Genomic DNA, 19,290 nt, shown 5'->3' with positions numbered 1-19,290 from the left:
TCATCGCAGTGACTTAAGCATCCACCTTTGGTAGCTCCAAGGTCTCCTCTGGCAAGGGATATGGCTTTGCCATTGCCCTGTTTACCTTAAAACTGGCCTCCGGAGAATCCCCCTCCTGGGATGTATTTGGGATGAACAGTTATTTTGTAGTTATGCTACTAGGCTTTTTTCCCCCCCCCAGAAGTGAATGAAAACACTAATACACACCATCCATTTAAATACAACTTTACTTAATGCACATCACCCTTTTAGAATATGGTCACTGATTTTTTTCAAGGTTTTGCATGTATATAAGTTCCGGCACATATTCTAGTGCTTCTTTTTTTTAAATTGGGAAACTCACCATAATGAGAAGTCTTACATTAAGCGATGAAACCTCTATAAATAGGTCCAATCCGAGCTGGCAACCCTACAATCCAGCTTCTACCAATATGCACTGAATGAAAAGTCAAGCATGGACTACAAAGCTTAAGCAGAAACCTCAGTTAACAGTTGGTGGACTTCGGACCTCAAGTGTTTTTGTAAGCTTTTCTGTAAGGAGTGGCTAGCTTGAAGACAACATACAAGGATAGGATTTAGCAAGGCAAGAGGGGAAAGATGAGGCAGTGCTGTAATTCAACTTCACAATTAATTACTCACACAGGCTTTTTAAAGGCTGACGATCAGATATATCCTTTTCCATTGCTCAATAAGGGTGGGGGGCAGGTGACAGATGTCTGCTCCTGTCAAAACAGAGGGTAAAACATTTAGTTACAGTGCAGTATATGTGGCTTCTGCAGCACAGAAATACAGAAGATGTAGTTAGATAAGGACCACTTTGTCTACCCACGTCTGCCCATTCAATCTCACCTACTGTGCTGTCAAGATACAAAGCAAGCAATAGCAGCAATAATGTAAGTTTTATATGCACACTGACAACTTGGCTATATCGTGCTACAAATACACTTCAGTATTTAATAAAAGAGATATGACACAGAGTATTCAGTGTGGCTGAAAAGCCACGGTCTTGACAGTCAACAGTCACCATTAGGAAAGAGGAGGATTTACAGTAGGCTTAGGCAAACTACCACGGAGCTCCAGAGATTTATGCCTCTCTGTAGAGGGTTATGTTCATGAAAACATTAAGACAGCGCATTTGTTTTCTTCTCCAGTCTCCAATTCCTCAAAGCAACAAAGCTGGGGAGACTTCAGAAGAAATCTTACCGAGGTTCCTAGCCAGGTCCTGCTTGATACAGCAGGCAGAGCAGCGTTAAACCTAAAATTACTAAATGCAAATAAGTCTTCAAGCCAGAGATCCCGATGCATCAGAAGAGATGAGAATATTTACAATATAATGAAAATGAAAATTGAATATTTAACAGCTTTTACCATTCACTCAAAGCTACGTGCAATGTATTTGAAACAAACGCATCTGTAAGGCAGCTCCACGTTGGCTTTACTAAAGGGGGTGTATTGGGATCTGAATTTCAGTTCCATGAGTTTTCCAGCGAGGTGCGAGACAGTCTGTGAATGTGGGAGCTTTTCCCCCTAAGGGGTTGGGCTTCCCACAAGGCATAAGTTTTGCTGGAGGTTTGAAGGGGCCTCTTATCCAAGGGGTCTCAGAGGTTGTGACCTGGCACAGAACGGTGTGAAGGTTCTGAACCATAGAAAGCTGCATTACATCTCGAAAAGGGTGCAGCGCCAGGAGAAAAATCGTTCTGAGGGGACATCATCCTGCCCAGGGAAGCCTTAGAGAGAGGTGAAGTCAAGGGAAGCTTCTGTAGGGGCCTGGAAGAGCAGGAAGGCAGGTAAAAAAAAAAAAAGTCTGTGTTGGACCAGAAAGTGCTTTGCTCAAAGACTTGGGCCTAGACAAGTGATCCACTGTGCAAGTTGTCCAGTATCTGAGCTGTGTTGAGAGACTGCCAAATGATGTCTTCAGCAGCCAATTTTGCTATTTTTCCTGCTACATGTCTGGATTTTCCTCCCCCCCCCCCCCCCCTTTGGTAAAATTTGTATACAGTCAACCTAGTAAAAAAGTCAAGGCAATTCACAAAAAATATTACACATACATAATTAAACACAGACAACTGAGATCACGTGACCTTTGAGAGGAGCGGATGTAGCCGACCCTCTCTGGCTCCTTGCTTCGCTGATCCACCTCCATCCAGCGTTTCTATTTTTGGGATTCTTACATATCTCCTAACCCTGAGTACCCTGGAGATGAAATTAGAGGGCGATGGCAACTCGAACGGCACGCAGGGAGAAAGATCAGGCAAGGGAAAAAGATGCAGCCTGCTGACCCGACCTCCGAGGACGATTCCAGCATGGCGGACTCCTGGGGCCGACTAATTGGGCGGACTTATGCGCGGCCGTAGTCGAAGCGTTGGAGCCCGAATTCAAAAAATTATCCTCTCAGATCGGGGAGGTGATCGTGGCGCTGGCAGGCTATGAGGCGCGCTTTTCGGCATTAGAACAAAGGATATCTGACGGAGAAGATGGCGCGCAAACCACGCAGTCGGAGGTCGCAGAATTAAGGGCAGAGCTGAAATGGCACACTGCACGCCTTGAGGACCTAGAAAATAGGTCCCAGAGGTCCAATTTGCGGCTGGTTGGTTTCCCCGGAGGCTATCGAGGACCGGGACCTACCACACATTTTAGAGACTTGGTTAACCCATGAGCTGTCCCTGACCAACGAACATGGCCCCTTGCGTGTGGAGCGCGCGCACCGGCTGGGGCAGAAGCGAGCCCAGCAAGATCAGCCGCGAGTGGTGATTATTAAAAAAACTTTTAAATTATGCTCACAAGAGTGCAATTATACAAGCAACACGCCGGGGGAAATCTCTAATGTATGAGGGGTAAAAAGATCCTGGTTTTCAAAGGCTTTTCAAGCGCCCTATCAGCGCAGAGAAGAGCACTCTCCCCCTTGAGCTCTCAATTGTTCAATATGGGCCAAAGAGCTGTGATAATCTACCCTGCTCGTGTCCGGGTGAGTGCTCCTGGAGGGCCTAAGTGGTTCACTGAGGTGACTGACCTAAAGGCATATATTGCCACGCTGGGAAAGGTGGAGGAGCGGCGAGCAGGCAGTAGGAGCTCTGGGTCAGACACTGGATTATTTCTCACGAAGCAGATAACTGTGGCCTGTACTATGCATTTATTCCCAGGGAGCTAGCAAAGTTTCCCATCTCTCTGGATTGCAAGCCGTGGGAATATTGACTATTGCAATGTTCGCACTGTTTGTTATGCATTGTTCAGACTAGTTCTTTCATGTACTTCAGAATTTCTCATTTCGAATGTTCCTACATTGGAAATTTTCTGTTACAAACATCCTATTTGTATTATAGAAACTACAATGCACTACATATTGGTGGGAAGGGTGGTTTGCTGTTTACGCTATTCTTTCCCAATCCACAGCTATATTTCTCAAGGGTAGGGATGGGGGTGGGTGAAGGAAGGAGCCTTAGCGTCCAGGGTGATCTCTAAGGAGAGGGGTAGTTGTGATGACATTATTGGGATATGGGATTAGGGGACAAGGGGTGCGGATAGAAGAATTGTGGGGGGGAAGGAGCTCCAGGTCTTGGCTGAATGAGGATGTGGATTGTTTGGTTGTTACAGGGGGTGGGGGAATTCATTGTCACAGGGAGATGGTCAGAGCTGGGATGGCCATTGCTCCCATGGAATTGGAAATTTCACATTATTCGGTTTACTCTACAATGGAATGATATGGGGTAGATGGCTACACATGGCCTTAAATTGATTTCCTGGGATGTTTGTGGTATAAATTCACCCATTAAAAAGGTCCAAAATATTACAGGCTTTGAAGAGGCAAGCAGCAGATATAGTATTCTTGCAAGAAACTCATCTTAATGATGTTGAGCACCAGAAATTACGTCAAACTTGGGTGGGCTCTGTACATTTTGCATCTGCCACCACAAAGTCGTCAGGAGTGGCTATCTTGATTCGAAAGAATATACCGCTGCAGATTCTCTCTGAGCATAAGGACCCTCAGGGTCCGTTTCTCATTTTAGAAGTGCTGGTTAACCAGACCTCACTGATGCTTTGCAAAATATATGCCCCGAACTCTCATCAAATGCCTTTCTTTAAAAATTTGCATAAATTGTTACTCCCATATATTGACCAATTGCTGGTGGTGGGGGGTGATTTTAATTCCTTGCGAGATCTGGAACTAGATAGGTCCTCCAATACACTTTAAGATAGGGCTGTGGGACAGGGGATACCCCTTCTTGAAAGGTAGTTACATTTAGTGGATACTTGGCGCACTTTACATCCCTTTGAGCGGGATTTTACTCACATCTCCAGAGCGCATGCGACCCACTCCCATATAGACTACTGGCTTATCAGCACACATTCCTTTTCCAAGATTTCTGGGGCGGGAATTGGAGATATTGCTATATCAGATCATGCCCCTATTTGGGTTGACTTGGCATTACGCCCCCAGGCAGGTACTCTGTGTTGGCGATTTCCATACTATCTGACCACAGATAATGCATTTCAAACGTTTTTACTTGAAAGATGGAAAGATTTTGCGACAATTAATGCCCAACATAGTGACGATCCAATACTGTTTTGGGACACAGCCAAGGCTGTACTTAGGGGAGACATCATTTCGTATCTTGCCCACAGAAAAAAAGTATTGAATAACCGGCTGCTGTTGTTGACCAAGCAAGCGTTAATACAATCTCACACAGCTGCTACCAAGGGAAATTACATGGCTATTCAATCTGCATTGAACTCTCTTTTACATCAAAGGGCCAAATATAGTCTTATCTACTATCAACACAGGCTTTATCAACGTGGTAACAAATAAGGGAAGCTCCTGGCTACTCTGGTAAAGTCCAGTAGGGGATCCAGACACATTACTGCTCTTTGTACACCACAGGGCAATATTGTACATAATACCCCATACATTTTAAAGACTTTTATGGATTACTACTCTGCACTGTATCAGGCAGCAGGCTGGGATCAAGAGAAATGGGAAACCTTTAGTGCCCATCTAAATCTTCCCTCACTAACCCAGGCAGAATGGTTAAATCGGCCTATTTCTGAAGATGAAGTTAGAACGGTTATCCGAACTTCAAGGTTTAAGGCTCCGGGTCCTGATGGACATAGCTCTGAATTTTACAAATGTCTCAATGAGCCCTTATCCCCGTTCCTTCCCTTAGTATTTAATGCATTAATATCAAGGGGGACGTTCCAGGCTCATGATAATGTGGCTCATATTGCTTTGATCCCCAAACCAGGGAATGATTTGTTACAGCCTGCCTCTTATCAACCTATTTCTTTACTAAAATGTGGATCGCAAACCTCTAGCTAAGACAATTGCAGACCGGTTTGGTACCATTCTCCCACAAATGATCCAACCAGGACAGGTGGGCTTAGTCCAAAAACGTTATGCCTTGACTAAACATAAGACGTTTGGCAGTGGCCATTGACCTCTGGGCTAGACATGAAACACCTTTTCTCATAGCCAGTTTAGATGCAGAAAAGGCCTTCAATCGAGTGGAGTGGGGATTTATGTTTGGTCTACTAGAAGAAATGGGGGTTTGGGGTATTTTTCTATCATGCATTACAACTTTTATACTGATGGTGAATGGACAATATTCTCCCTCTTTCCCGGTGTTTAGAGGTACAGGACAGGGATGTCCATTATCCCCCCTACTTTTCTTATTGACTTTGGAGCCTCTATTATTGGCCATACAGGCTTCCTCCAAGATTCGATGAGTGCTGTTTCAGGCCCAAGGACGGAAAGAGATCTTTAGATACACCGCCTTTGCAGATGACCTGTTGGTGTTTCTAACAAACCCATGTCAATCACTACTGGCACTGTTGGGTGTGGTGCAGGATTATGGGGAGTTTTCTGGCCTGCGAATCAATTGGGAAAAGTCCAAAGCCTTGGGGTTCCCATCGACCCTCCGTGAGCAGTGGGGAGGTCCCTTCCCGTTTCATTGGGTAGATGGCGCAATCAAATATTTGGGAATTGGATTATCACTGGATTTATCAGCTGTGTATGATTTAAATATCCCGAGATTACTCAAAGACACCAGAGAGAAACTCAGTCTCTGGAAAAATTTACCAATTTCTATGGGGGGGGGGGGGGGGCGCATTAATTTGTTTAAAATGACTCTGTTGCCTAAGTGGTTATATATGTTGCAAAATCTACCTTTGGTGTTTCGGCGCAGAGATGTTCTCACCCTGCAAACACTGTTGAGACACTGTTTGGCGAGGGAAGAAGGCACGTGTACCTTTGTCTTATGCTATGATGTGGTGCTGGAGGCATGGGGGTTCCCAATTTTAATTCTTATTGCATGGAGGCAAATCTTCGTATCATTTGGGAATGGATATTGGGTACCTCTTTCTATATTAACATTCTGGCAGAGTGTACCCTTGTGGCTCCTTTTGCACTTACATATGTCTTAATGGGGCCAAGTAAAGATTTGCCGCCTGCGATATCTCATAACCCACTGATTATACAGATTCGAAAGGCCTGGTTGTACTTTACAAAGCGGCTGGGTCTGCCCCAGTGTAGTCCATACCTCCTCCCCGTACAGGGAAACCCAGAGTTTCTCCCGGGCTCCCACGATATTAGTTTACGGGGATGGGCGCAGAAGGGCATTTCCCATTTGGGACATCGTGCTGGATCCTGAAGGGGCACTGATGTCTTTTCCTATTGTACAGCAAATTTATGGCATAACCACAGCTCAGCTCTTTGGATATATCCAACTCCGGCATTATATATTGGCGTTGAAGATTGATAGTCAAAGCCCTGCTCAATTTCAAAAAATGGAATCCTTTTTCCATTTGGATAGCCAGAGACCCCTTTCCCTGTTATAAAAGTCTCCAAAGGGATGTGTCACAAAGCACCTCTTACTTCTGTGGCGTTTTGGGGAAGGAATGGAGTATTTACGATCACTGTAGCCACTTTTTCTGTTTGTATGGGGAACTTAAAGACCACTGATAACATGTATTTCCGAGAAATGCAATATAAATTTTTGCAGAGGGCCTTTGTCTCTCCACAGGTGGCTTGGCGAGCACGTCTCATTTCGGATTCCGCTTGCCCCCGATGCCACCTTGCTGTAGGTACTTTAGCTCATGCATTTTGGGCTTGTCCTCATACAATTATTCTGGGAAAAAATTAACTATTTACTGCATTTATTGAATGTGCAATTTACAATTACTCCGCAGTTGATTTTATTTGATTGTATTCCTCAGTCTCATTCGCAAAGTGGGTTGGCGTAAGTTAGTTAAAAAGGCCTGGTTGGTGGGGAAAAAAGTAATCTTACTTAATTGGTTGGAGCAGTCGGCGCCCTCATTTTCATCGAATGATGCACATGGACAATCTCACCTCTAAACTGTCTCCTGCACACAGCTGTTCCTTCTTGGACACTTGGAGATATACCTACAGGCCTTATCACATCATGCTCATAGTTTGATTTTAAATGCCTGAAAGTTGAACTCTGAACATATATTTTGGGCGAGAAATGAGCCCTCACTATCTTGCGTTATGATTTGATTCCCACATACCCTGTTGAATTTCTGTGTTCTTATTGCCGAGACCGGGGTGGGGAAGTTGGTAGTTTTGTGTATCATGGCCCTTAGTGATCACTAGATCGACTGGTTTTGGAGGGATGTATAAAAGAGTACAACATCGCCTGAAACTATTTGGCATTGGTTTTTATAAGGGGTATCCCAAGTGTGGTACACATGAAAATATTAATTGGGTGTTTCTAAATGGTACAATGGCAATTGCTGTTCTTTGTATGTTGTATCATGTTATCTTGTTGTATTGACAATACTGTTTTTGCTGCTCCTGTAAGAACCACTGAATAAAAAATTGTGTTTATAAAATAGCTTTGGGCCAGTGATAGTGAAGGCTCTCTCTTACTTCAGTTAGATGGGCACTTTGTATCAAAGGAATACTCAAACCCTTATCTGCTCTGTAGGGTTTGAAAATGCAATACTGCTCCCAGTCAAATTGGTTTATTAAATTTGTGGATGATACTTAAAAATATGGTCATATCATTCTACAATATCTGTAAAGATATCAGTGGTAAACCCAGTAATAATGCATTACGAGAGTAGGAAAATTTGGTTCTTACCTGATAATTTTCGTTCCTGTAGTACCAAGAATCAGTCCAGACTCCTGGGTTTATTCATCCGTGCCAGCAGGCAAAGACAGAGAAAGCAAAACTGGCACTGCTTTATATACCCTGATGCCACCTGCAGCTCCTCAGTATTAATCTGTACCAAAGCTAAGTGCAAACAAACCAACATAACCAATTGAATGTAAACTGGAGAAACCTGAAACAAAAAACTTCTGATATCTGTAATGTACAACAGTTAAGCAGACTACTCTCCACCCTCCTTAATACCTGGGTGGGACTCTGGACTGATCTTTGGTACTGCAGAAACGAAAATTATCATCAGGTAAGAACCAAAGTTTTCCTTTCCCTGTACGTACCGGATCAGTCCAGACTCCTGGGATGTACCAAAGCTTCCTAAACAGGGTGGGATGTGGAGAGTCCTTCTCGCAATACGCTTTCTCCAAAAGATAGAGACTCCCGATCTGCCACATCCAATCGATAATGTCTCGCAAAAGTATGCAACGACTTCCAAGTCGCCACCCTACAAATCTCTTGTGGCAATACCAAGTGAGCCTCCACCCAAGAGGCAGACTGAGATCGGGTGGAATGAGCCTTCAAGCCCTCTGGTACTGGCTTACCTGTGAGAATATAAGCGGATCCAATAGCTTCCTTAAGCCATCTGGCAATAGTCGCTTTTGAAACCTGAATTACCTTCTTTGGACCGCTCCACAAAACAAAAAGATGGTCAGAACTCCAAAAACCATTCATGACTAAGATAGCAAAGTAACGCTCGGACGTCTAACCATCTTAGCTCCCGATCGTGTGGTTCAGAGGCATCCAAATTCGAAAATGTTGGCAGCTCCACCGTCTGATTAACATGAAAAGAAGATACCGCCTTCGGGAGAAAAGAAGGAACTGTCCGTAAAGACACACCTCCGTGCGATATCTTAAGAAAGGGATCCCGACATGACAAAGCTTGTAACTCTGAAATTCTCCTTGCAGAGGAAATGGCTACCAAGAAAACCACCTTCAAAGTGACATCCTTGAGAGTGGCTCTGCAGATAGGCTCAAAAGGAGCCTCACACAAAGCTTGGAGTACCAGGTTGAGATTCCAAGGCGGACAAACTCTCCTCACTGGTGGCTGCAAATTTAACACCTTGAATAAAAATGGACCATGTCAGGATGAGAAGACAAGTGGTAACCATCCAGGTTTCCCCTCAAAGATGTCAAAAGCCACACCTGAACCCTAAGAGTTGAAAGCAACACCCTTGACCAAACAGTCCTGTAGAAAAGATAACATGTGAGCCACGGAAGCGTGCAAGGCCTGAATCTGTTTCTCCATACATCAGGACTCAAATACCTTCCAGATTCGGACGTACGCCACCGAGGTGGATTTCCACAGAGATTGAAGAGTAGTAATCACCAGTTCCGAGTATCCTCTTGACCTTAAATGCTTCCTCTCAAAAGCCATGCTGCTAGACAAAAGCGAACTGCCTGATCGGAAAATACTGGACCCTGAGGTAGGAGGCCTGGAAGATGACTGAATCGTAACGGCCCCTCGACTGCTAGTTTACCAGATCTGCAAACCACGGATGGCGTGGCCACTAGTATTACCTCCCCTGGATGTGCAGGCTACCTGTAAGCTAAAGGAGTTTGCTCATGAATATTAAATCAGATTTGCCTCCCAACCCAGCGAAGGCGACTGGTGTGTAGCTAGCTACCTACCATCATCACATACATACACCTGTGTTAGCAGCAAAAGTAATCTCTCATGCTGTGCATGCAAATGTGGCAGCTGTGCATTGTCCTTAATAGAAACCCATAAGTAAGCCCACACACAGGGATTATGGCAACCTAACATGCACAAGAAAATGTGGGTGGAACCAGTATGTCAGGGTGTTCAGAAACAAAATCTGCAACTATCTCCCTAATGTGTCCATAAGGGCCCTGAAGTGATGGTGCTGTGGTTGGGTGAAGCTAGATTTACCAGCAACATTGTAAAACACTGCAAAGGACGGACAGGAGAGAGAGAGTCCTTTTGGAAAATGTAGACATGCTAACTATAGTGCTTCCTCACTCAGCAACTTGTGTGTCACATGCATTGTTTACCACGATTCAGTTTGGTCATCCTGTGAAACATGGTGACAAAAGCATGGCCTGGGCAAATGGCCACCATACGTGAATACAAGACAGGGCACTGATCGTGTCCTCCCCCACATGCATTTCCAATTTTGGTGCCATTATGCATGTACACATAGGCAGTCACAACTGACATAGAAAAGTGTGTCTTATTACAAGGCAACTGTCACCATACAGGCCAGTCTCAAAGTTGTCAAAGAGGCCCAATTGCCCAAGAATTGTGTGCGGCTCCCAGATATCTGGCCACCATATCCACCATGCTCATTCCAGCATCACACACACCACTTGGATGGTGGAGCGGAAGAGCTTTGTTCCTCCCTCTAATGGGGTGGAACAATAGCTCCAACATTTGGAAAACGTGCAAAGGCATAGAAACCTCTCCAAGTCCATCAACACGCGACAGTCGTGAGGAAATTTGATATAGCGATTAATGGTCAGTGATTGCTTCAATGACCTGGTCGAGACAGCGTGAGAAAGTGGTTTGTGACATCCCCCCCCCCCCCCCCACCATGACCCCTACTGTGGTTTGAAAAGAGCCACTTGCTGTGAAGTGGAGGGTGGCTAAGAGTTTGGTGAGGCTGGGAAAAGCGTGGAACTTTTGGGTGACCTGACCAGATCCCCTCAGAAGTCTTCCTATAAATTCCTGGATTGCTCAAGAGCTGAGGTGTACCTGCTAACCACAAAGTCCTCTGGCAAGCCCAGCAAGGAGGTGCATTGTGGAAATATACCCTCCTTGTACCTCCAGCGCTGTGGGGATCTTGTACTTCCTTGCAACGTCTTGGAAGTGGCCTTGGTAGTTCATGGTCTGCAGCAAGCATAGCAAGGCATCATGTATGCCTCTACAAGTACATTTGACACAAACAAAATGGTTTTAGTAGAGGTGACCTGGTAAAAAGAAGCTTTATTGGTCCAGGAAGGTGTGGTGTGTGTTATGGAGTTTTATTCACATGCGACAATAGGTGCAATAAGTATTTTTTGGGCCAAAAAAGGTGTAGTTATTTCCCCACAGGAAAAAAGCCTGTGATAAATATCACACGCTGCACTACCATCCCCTATTTTACATTTATCATGCCCACACTCTGCCCACGTGAATATAAACATATCTGCATATGCAATTTGCGATGCACTGTTTATCTCGTGCGTTATGGCATTATTGCATGCAATAATGCTGTAACGCATGCCAACAGCCTACTGCAAAATGAATGACCCTGCTAGTTTACAAAAAACTATAAATCAAATATTCCTGAAGAAAATGGAGGGTGGGAGACTCACTGAGACCTCATATGTTGCGTGCCCAATATCTAGACTTAATGAGAGCTTATAGTGGCGCAAGCTTCTCCTTATGGTGTAATCATAGGTCTCAATGAGCTAAATTTTACGGGACGCTAATAGACAACAGCTGTCCCGAAACAGGGACAGCTGTTGTCTATAAGCATCCTGTAAAATTTAGCTCATTGAGACCTATGATTACACCATAAGGAGAAGCTTGCGCCACTATAAGCTCTCATTAAGCCTAGATATTGGGCACGCAACATATGAGGTCTCAGTGAGTCTCCCATCCTCCATTTTCTTCAGGAATATTTGATTTATAGTCTACATTGGTTGTTTCCTGGTATCTGTGGATTCTTGAATTATTGAGTTTACAAAAAACTGCAAAAATCAGAAGTTTTAACTGTTAGTACACACAGCTTATATCCATTTTTGTTTTTAATGACCATGCTATGTTTTTCATATTTAAGTTATCAAATATGACTCCTAAGTCTCACACATGATCAGAAATTGATAGTGTAGTTCCCTGTACTCTGGAGTGCTATGTCTATAATGATCTGTTTAGATAGATTTCTGTTTTTGCATATTCAATGCTAATTTGACACAGGAAAATAGCCTTTGAGTGACTGATAAGTAAACGCTCATTGTTTTGAAGGTGTGTTCAATTGAATTTGCTATCGGTATAATGAACTGCATAGCGTCAGCGTACATATAAAAAAACAAAACTTTAAACTTATCCCTGACAGAAGCTTGCATAATAGAAAAAGATAGAATGTTGAACAGACAAAAGATGAGCCCTGTGGGATTTCTTTTGACATGGTCATGACATCAGATTTAAAGTTAAATTTCTCTCTATTTGGAAAGAGATTTTCAATAAAAGATGCAAGCCATTTTAATACTGTTCCTGTTATTCCAATTTCAGATAACCTACACAATAGGAGTGTATCTTCTCTGGTGTTAAAAGCTGAGGATAAATCAAGTAAAATTAACAGACATGATTCTTAGAGGATTTGACTCTGGACAATCATATCGGTCCATGGAGAGAAACTGTCTGTATTTTTTTCTGAAGCCAAACAGATCTGGAAATAGAATACATCTTGAGAGTTGTTTGTGAACCCATCTCTCTATGAGGTTAGCTAAAAATGGCAATACAGAAATGGGTCTAAAATCCTTCAGCAATTCTCTCTTGTTTGACTTCAGTTTCAAAACTGGCTGTGTCATGTTTTAATGTTATGGGTAATCTGCCTTCAGACCATGAAGGATTTACTATTTTTCTAACAGCTGGAGTTCATGTTTTGTAACCACATTTGGGTGTGGACCTGCAATTTTTCTTTTTGTGAACATAGGTCTCTCCTTGGGCCTCCCAGTTTTTGCAGGTACCCACTGGACAATCCTGGTTCTCTTTGGTTCCAGGGCTGCAGCAAGGTTTTCCCCCACCCCTGCAGTTGCTGAAGGTGACCCTTACAAAAAAGAGGGGATTATGCCATAAAATACTCAACTAATATCAGTAAGCTGCAGTCAATGCAATGGCAAACCAAACCGAAAACCACCAGCAATAAAAAGCAGCACTATGAAAGGTCTGCCAGTCTAAAGGCAAGGTGGATAAATTTAAATCCAAAAGAAAATCGTGATTTAAATTAATGTAAGTTGACCAAGATGGCCACCACACGAGTAGCAGCAATAGGAGCTCTCTGCATTTTCCTGTAAAATCATTTGAATTACTCTTTGGAACTTTACCTCTAAAATGCCACATACAAAGCGTAAAGCGCATTTGAAGGAAGTTACAGCTACAAAAGAAGAAGGTTTCCAGCAAGCAAAGATAGAGCGCTTCTTTGATCTTACCCAGAGGACACTGGGAGTGAGGGCCGCTAGGGGGAGAAAATAGAGCTCCTCAGATTAATCCCCATGGTTGAAGAGATTTTGCTCAGCCCAGGGGCACCCAAGACACTGACACGAGTCCAAACAGGAGGAGAAGGAGGAGAGGAAATATCGCGAGCTCTAGAGGAGAGGAGGAGAGAGCAACCCCCTCCCCAAGTTGGACAGAGACAGCGGAGAATCAGCTATTTCTTCCAGGGCTCCTCCAAGTGCCATCTCCACACTAAACCCCAGGGGGCTATACCGCAACAAGACAGAGGATAAAGCGCTTCAAGACCTGGTAACTTCATTCTCAAAATGTATTTTCCTTGCAAAAACCTCCCGTAGTAACTTTAGATACATTGTGGAAAGCGATGGTATCAATTGAGTCTGCTATTACAACATTAACACAGGCTTTTCTAGATTTGAATAAAAGGGGATTAAACACTGAAAAAATGATGAGTGTACATCAAAATAAAACTGAGAAATTGGAGGAGAAAGTTACCTCAATGGAAAACATCCAAGGAACTTTAATAAAAGCTGAGGTAAATGTAGAGAAAATTTGAGAATATAGAGAATTCACTGAGATTTCCCAATTTACGAATAGTAAAAAGGCTACCCCCGGTTGAAATGTTAAGAGAATATATGCAAGAATGTTTAAAAATTCCCAAGGAGATAATTCCAGTTGTCTCAAAAGCATTCTGTGTCTCAAAGAAGGATATACCATCTATGGGAGTGGAGGAAAAGCAAGAAATGAGATCTTTGAATGCCTCAATTGATTGAGATGTCTATACAGACTGAGATAAAGACCAAAGGGCACATTACTGGCTACCTTTCCATTTGAGCAGGACAGAAATCTTATCCTGAAGTATTTCTTTAGGAATAGAACTGTTCAATACTACGGGCAAAGTGTTTGGATATACCCGGATATCGTTCGTTCCACTCAGGAGCGAAAAAGAAAGTTTTTGCTTATGAGGCCTGAAGTATTGTGCCAGTATGGACTTGAAGTATCCCTGTAAATGCTGTTTAAAATTTCAAGAGAATAAATATATATCTTTTATGAACCTGATCAATTAAGGGGATTCTTAGATGGAAAGGGATGAAGGGCTATAAAGTTTGGGGTAATCGCATCATATGGTGGTTTATTTCTTGTTTTTTTTTTATTATATGTATTTGAGCTCCTTTTATTTTCTTACATATCTTGGTCCCAATACTGCCTGTATTTTTAAGAGATCTATGTCTAAAATTTATATTTACTCAACATTGTAAAAATTTGCTTTTGAACTATATGGTTAGATCTCTCATACCTTGATATATATGATGTAATATCTGAAATTGCATAAATAAAAAATTTAAGTTAAATTTATCACTTTTTTTTTTGAATGCACAGAGTATAAATCTGATTGCTAAAACATGTTGGGAATTTACTTGTTAAATCACTTCTGGAAAAGGCATAAAGAGTTTAAGAATGATGCATTGCAAAATGGATTTGATTTACTAAATCAACTGATCCATAATTGTTTCAGACAAACCCACATTCTCACAATAAACAGTTTTCATTCTCTTTTGTTATGGCACTTAAGCCCTGCATCTCGCTCTTGCACTGAAAAAGTGTTTTCAAGATACTCTGATATCCATGCCCAGACTTCATGACAGTTTCTGTGGCAAAGCCTGGAGTAATATAAGAAGTTGTGATCAATTCCATATTCCTTTCCTTTGTCGTCTTCTACCTTACTTGGCCCAGCTCTACCACCATTGCTCACCTTGTTTGAGCAATGCTGTACATTTTTAATGTATGTACTTTGTTTTATTTAATCTATATCATTTATTTAAAAAAGGATTTAACCACTCACTACAATTCTGGATGTGTTACAATACATTTTTAAGCATGGTGTAAGACTTATTGTAATTTTATTAATTACACTCAAAACATAAAACCAAGTTATAAATCAATATATAAAAACAGCAACATAATCCAGACCCAAACAACAGCTTCTGCACAGGATAATATACGACTCAACCAATGACCAAATCCTAAAGCATATTGTATTGATTTATGTACTGTGCATTGTAAACCACACAGAGCACTATTTTGACATGGCAGTATTAAAAAAAAAAAGAAAAGCTGCTTGTGTCTGTACACATGACTAGTTTGCTGAGAAGACTGAGAACCCAGAACTTTCTAGAAATTATTTAGTAGTTACTGGTCAGGGCTGAACAGAGTAGAGCCACTTTGATGAAATGAAAGCAAGTTTACTTACCATAAACCGTGTTTTCCATAGATAGCAGGATGAATTAGCCAGATCTGTGAGTGATGTCAAACAGACCTCTCTCCAAGCTATTAGATCTTTCAGCTCTGCTGGGCATATGTGGTAGTTCGCAAGCGGATGTTGCCTCAGAAAAAAAAACTGCAGTCCATGTCTAAACTAAGCAGGTGCATTGTCAACTCTCCAAGGAGGAGGATGGGAATCTCATGGCTAATTCATCCTGCTAAGGCACAGTTTATGTACACAAGCATACTTTTTCTGTCAATAAGCAGGCTGAATTAGTGGGGGGGTCTCAAGGTAAGGGCTGCAGTGAAGCATTTGTGTGAGCAACCTAGACTCCACCGTGCAATGCAGACTACTATATGGTGCAAGACTGCCCAACCTCTGCAGTATCCAAAGATGCTAGACTGTGCAGGCAGTAGTGGGATGTGAAAAGTATGCACAAATGACCATTTGGCTGCTTTACATATGTCTTCTAGAAGTCACTCTCAACTGAGCAATGGAAAAGGCCATCACATAGATCAAAACGTGCAATACTGTATGCATTCTGTTGTCCAGTTAAAACTACTTTCGCAACAGCCCTCATTTCTATTTGGATCATACAAAACAAAGAGCAGAGACATTTGTCTGAAATTGAGTTCTTTTGTAGTACTTTTGCAGTCCAAAGAGTGAAGAGTTCTCACCATAAGCATATAGTCATGGGGGAAAAAAAAAAAAAAAAAAAGACAGAATTTATGTGAAAAGCAGAGAACCATTTTTGACAGAATGAGTGCACAGCACCACATTACGTTTGGCGTCACGGCATGCGAAGTCACGCCTTGAGGTCAAATTGCACGAGGGGCCTACCCATTCGGGCATCCATCTTCGCCGGCAGCTGGGAGGCAGAGGAGCCGCTGTCCGGAGTAAGTTGCGTCTTCTCTCCTCCACTCCTTGCGCCGCGGTCCGTCTCGTTTTACACTGCCGTCTCTGCCGATGGGGGGGGGGGGGGGGGGGACGGACGAAGGGGGGGCTGCAATTCATCTCGCCGATGCTTTACATTGCCAGTTCTCTCTCTCCTCCTCCCGAAGCAAGGCTGCTTTACGCGCCTTGATTCAGGAGGAGGGGAGATAGAACTGGCAATCCCGAGCGTAGGAGAACCGTCCACTTCCTGGTACCTGTCATTTCAGATGTCATTTGAAATGACAGATACCAGCGTGGCAGTGAAGAGTTAGGCCCGCGCACCCAGGATACTGTATAGGCGCTCTATAAGGTAAAATGGGTTGCGCGGGCCTAACGCTTCAGGGACGCTTCCTAGACGCAGCTTGCATTTGCAAGCTATTTACATACAGGATCGAGCGGTAGGTGAGCTGCACTGTGCAGCAACCACGGGTGCGCCCGGCACTGCCGCACTGTTTCTACCGCGGCCTTAGAGTATCGACGGGTATGCCAGACAACAATCTGTTAATATAAGTGTGCCTTGGGCTCGAAAAGGTCAGGAAATACTATCTTAAGGGAAGGGAACCATAGTCATCATACAACAGCAAAACTTAATGACCAGATTTAAGACCCATAATTGCAGTGATCTAGAAAGAGCCTTGGTATATGGCCCTGCTCTAGAATTGTTACCTCACTGACAAGGCATATGTTGAGCATATAAAAACAGGGAGAACACACTCAAGCAGTTCTAAATGAAGGTTCATAGCACTGAATCCCAGCCCTGGTTCTGACTGAGCTAGAAGCCCAAAAGCAAAAGGAGAAAACTGCTGGGTTAATAAAATAGCTAGGAGTCATTGTTTAAATATTTAACAAGCACCACTAGAACAAGTTATTATGTTATAAAAAGACTGCTGGCGTTCTCAGCATTAAAATATTTCTTATTTATGTTTTCTGACACTACTCGTTTAAAGCATAGATTTCCAAACCTGTCCTAGGAGCCTACAGTCTATCCACCTTTCAGGATACCCACAATAAATATGCATGAAATAAGCTTACATATAATGGAGACTTAGTGTACGCACATTTATCTCGAACAGATTCCTTTGTGGACATCCGGAAACTAGACAGTTTGGGTAGCTCGCCTTTATTTTCTGCTCACAATTATAGTTTCCATATAACGTTCGTTGCACCAAAGGGCTGTGCAGTCTCAGCAGAATTCATTTAGCTTTAACTCCTATCCTAAGAGCCCCAGACCCCCGTTACCTGCCTTCTCTTCCCAAAAGCCAGTGACAGATAAGATCATGTATATACAGAGATATATATAACCACAACTTTTGTTTACTAGCTCATCACAAAATGCGACTTCTAACACACCCTACAAAACTTAAACAATTCTAAAACATCAAATTTCCCTCATCCTACTCACGTTACTACTCCCGTTCCGCCTATAATATCCTCAGTAGTGATTAGCTGCTCCCCGTTACTTTATCCCAGTGATACTAAGCTCCTCCCTCGATAAACACTTCCGGGCTGGACTTTGAATTTTGGCGCCTTTGGCCCGCGCTCTATTGGCTCCAGAGATCGGTCTTCATCACCGACGACTGCAGGACAGCATTCGTTTTGTCGCCTTTGCTCCAGCTGTCTCGCGTCAAAATAATAAATGCAGCCGACAAATTTTATTGGGGAAATTCCTTATCTACTTGATGTTCTCTGGAAATTAACATTAAAAAAGAAAAAAAAAAATCTAATGCCTCCTTGCAATACCTGTCTTATCGTCCGGCCCTTCCTCAACTGGATGGGTGTGGCGGGATAAATTCAGCTACTGTAGTTGGTCTCCCTTCCTCAGCTTTTTCAAGCTCATAAAAAAAAGGAGGGGGAAGGGGGGGTAAATCTAACCTGAGCTCTATTTGAGCCGGTAGGGGGCGGGCCTGCTCCGGTGGGCGGGGCCGGCCAGTCACGTGGTCTCCCTTTGTGTCGTGCTGCGCTCTGTGTCTCGGACTGTAGTGGTGGTGAGTAGTATTAGCGCAGTGGCTAAGCCTGGGCATTGCATTTTTCTCTCATGCTGCTATAGTTAAAGCCGGCAGGTACAGAGGGGGAAAAAAAATCCTTTGCTGCTCCACTAGCCTGCTGCCTTCTTCCGTTGCCGCTTCCCTCTCTGGATTGGGCTGTGCGTTCTCCGTCTTAATCGAGAGAAGGAGGTGGCAAGGTGGGCCTGCGCTAGAGCCACGGGACCGGTCGTAGGCTATGAAGTAGATTGGATTAGTGAGCAGAGAGGTGGGAGATGAGGTGCCGCCGGCCAAAGGTGCAATGAGCCGGAAGCGGTTACCGTCTCCGAGCTTCGGGGATAGGCAGCGGGGCTGTACTTCCTCTAGCACTGCAGGCTGATGCTTTTTGTGACTGTGTTTTTAATCATGAAATGGAGCTGAAAATCTATAAGGACACTTTATTGTTCTACCCTGTTTCCCCGAAAATAAGACCTCCCCCGAAAGTAAGACATAGCAAAGTTTTTATTTGGGAGCATGCCCGTCGCACAGAACACCAGAGCATGCAGCTGAGATTTTTTTTACCCTGCAGGATTCACAGTTAGTTGTCATCACAAACCAGCATAACCAGACAACTATTCAGAATATAATAAATGTTCATTTTTTTGTCCAAAAATATATGTGAATTCTTCTTCATGGAAAAATAAGACATCCCCTGAAAATAAGGCCTAGTGCATCTTTGGTAGCAAAGATTACTATAAGACACGGTCTTATTTTCGGGGAAAC

General features: G+C 43.3%; 1 protein-coding gene across 4 annotated transcripts in view; it reads right to left on the bottom strand.

Moving 5' to 3' along the window:
* LOC115095285 (anillin-like) overlaps positions 1 to 18,410 on the bottom strand; it is a 173,973-nt gene extending 155,563 nt beyond the window's left edge. Inside the window, exons 1-2 of one of the 4 annotated variants that reach the window (XM_029608758.1) lie at positions 18,287 to 18,410; positions 640 to 722 (exon numbers count right to left, since the gene is read on the bottom strand). In XM_029608758.1, the coding sequence (XP_029464618.1) occupies positions 640 to 682 (43 nt within the window). In that variant the 5' untranslated portion in view covers positions 683 to 722; positions 18,287 to 18,410. Of the gene's footprint in view, positions 1 to 639; positions 723 to 17,604; positions 17,861 to 17,948; positions 18,114 to 18,286 lie in introns of those variants that run through there. The other 3 variants (XM_029608760.1, XM_029608757.1, XM_029608759.1) reach the window with 3 other exon arrangements.
* Positions 18,411 to 19,290: the final 880 nt, after the last annotated feature.

Source organism: Rhinatrema bivittatum, chromosome 7, assembly GCF_901001135.1.
Source record: "Rhinatrema bivittatum chromosome 7, aRhiBiv1.1, whole genome shotgun sequence".
In the NCBI taxonomy this organism is placed as follows: domain Eukaryota; kingdom Metazoa; phylum Chordata; class Amphibia; order Gymnophiona; family Rhinatrematidae; genus Rhinatrema; species Rhinatrema bivittatum.
Note: the sequence above shows the minus strand (reverse complement) of the source record. Positions and strands in the feature narration are given on the sequence as shown.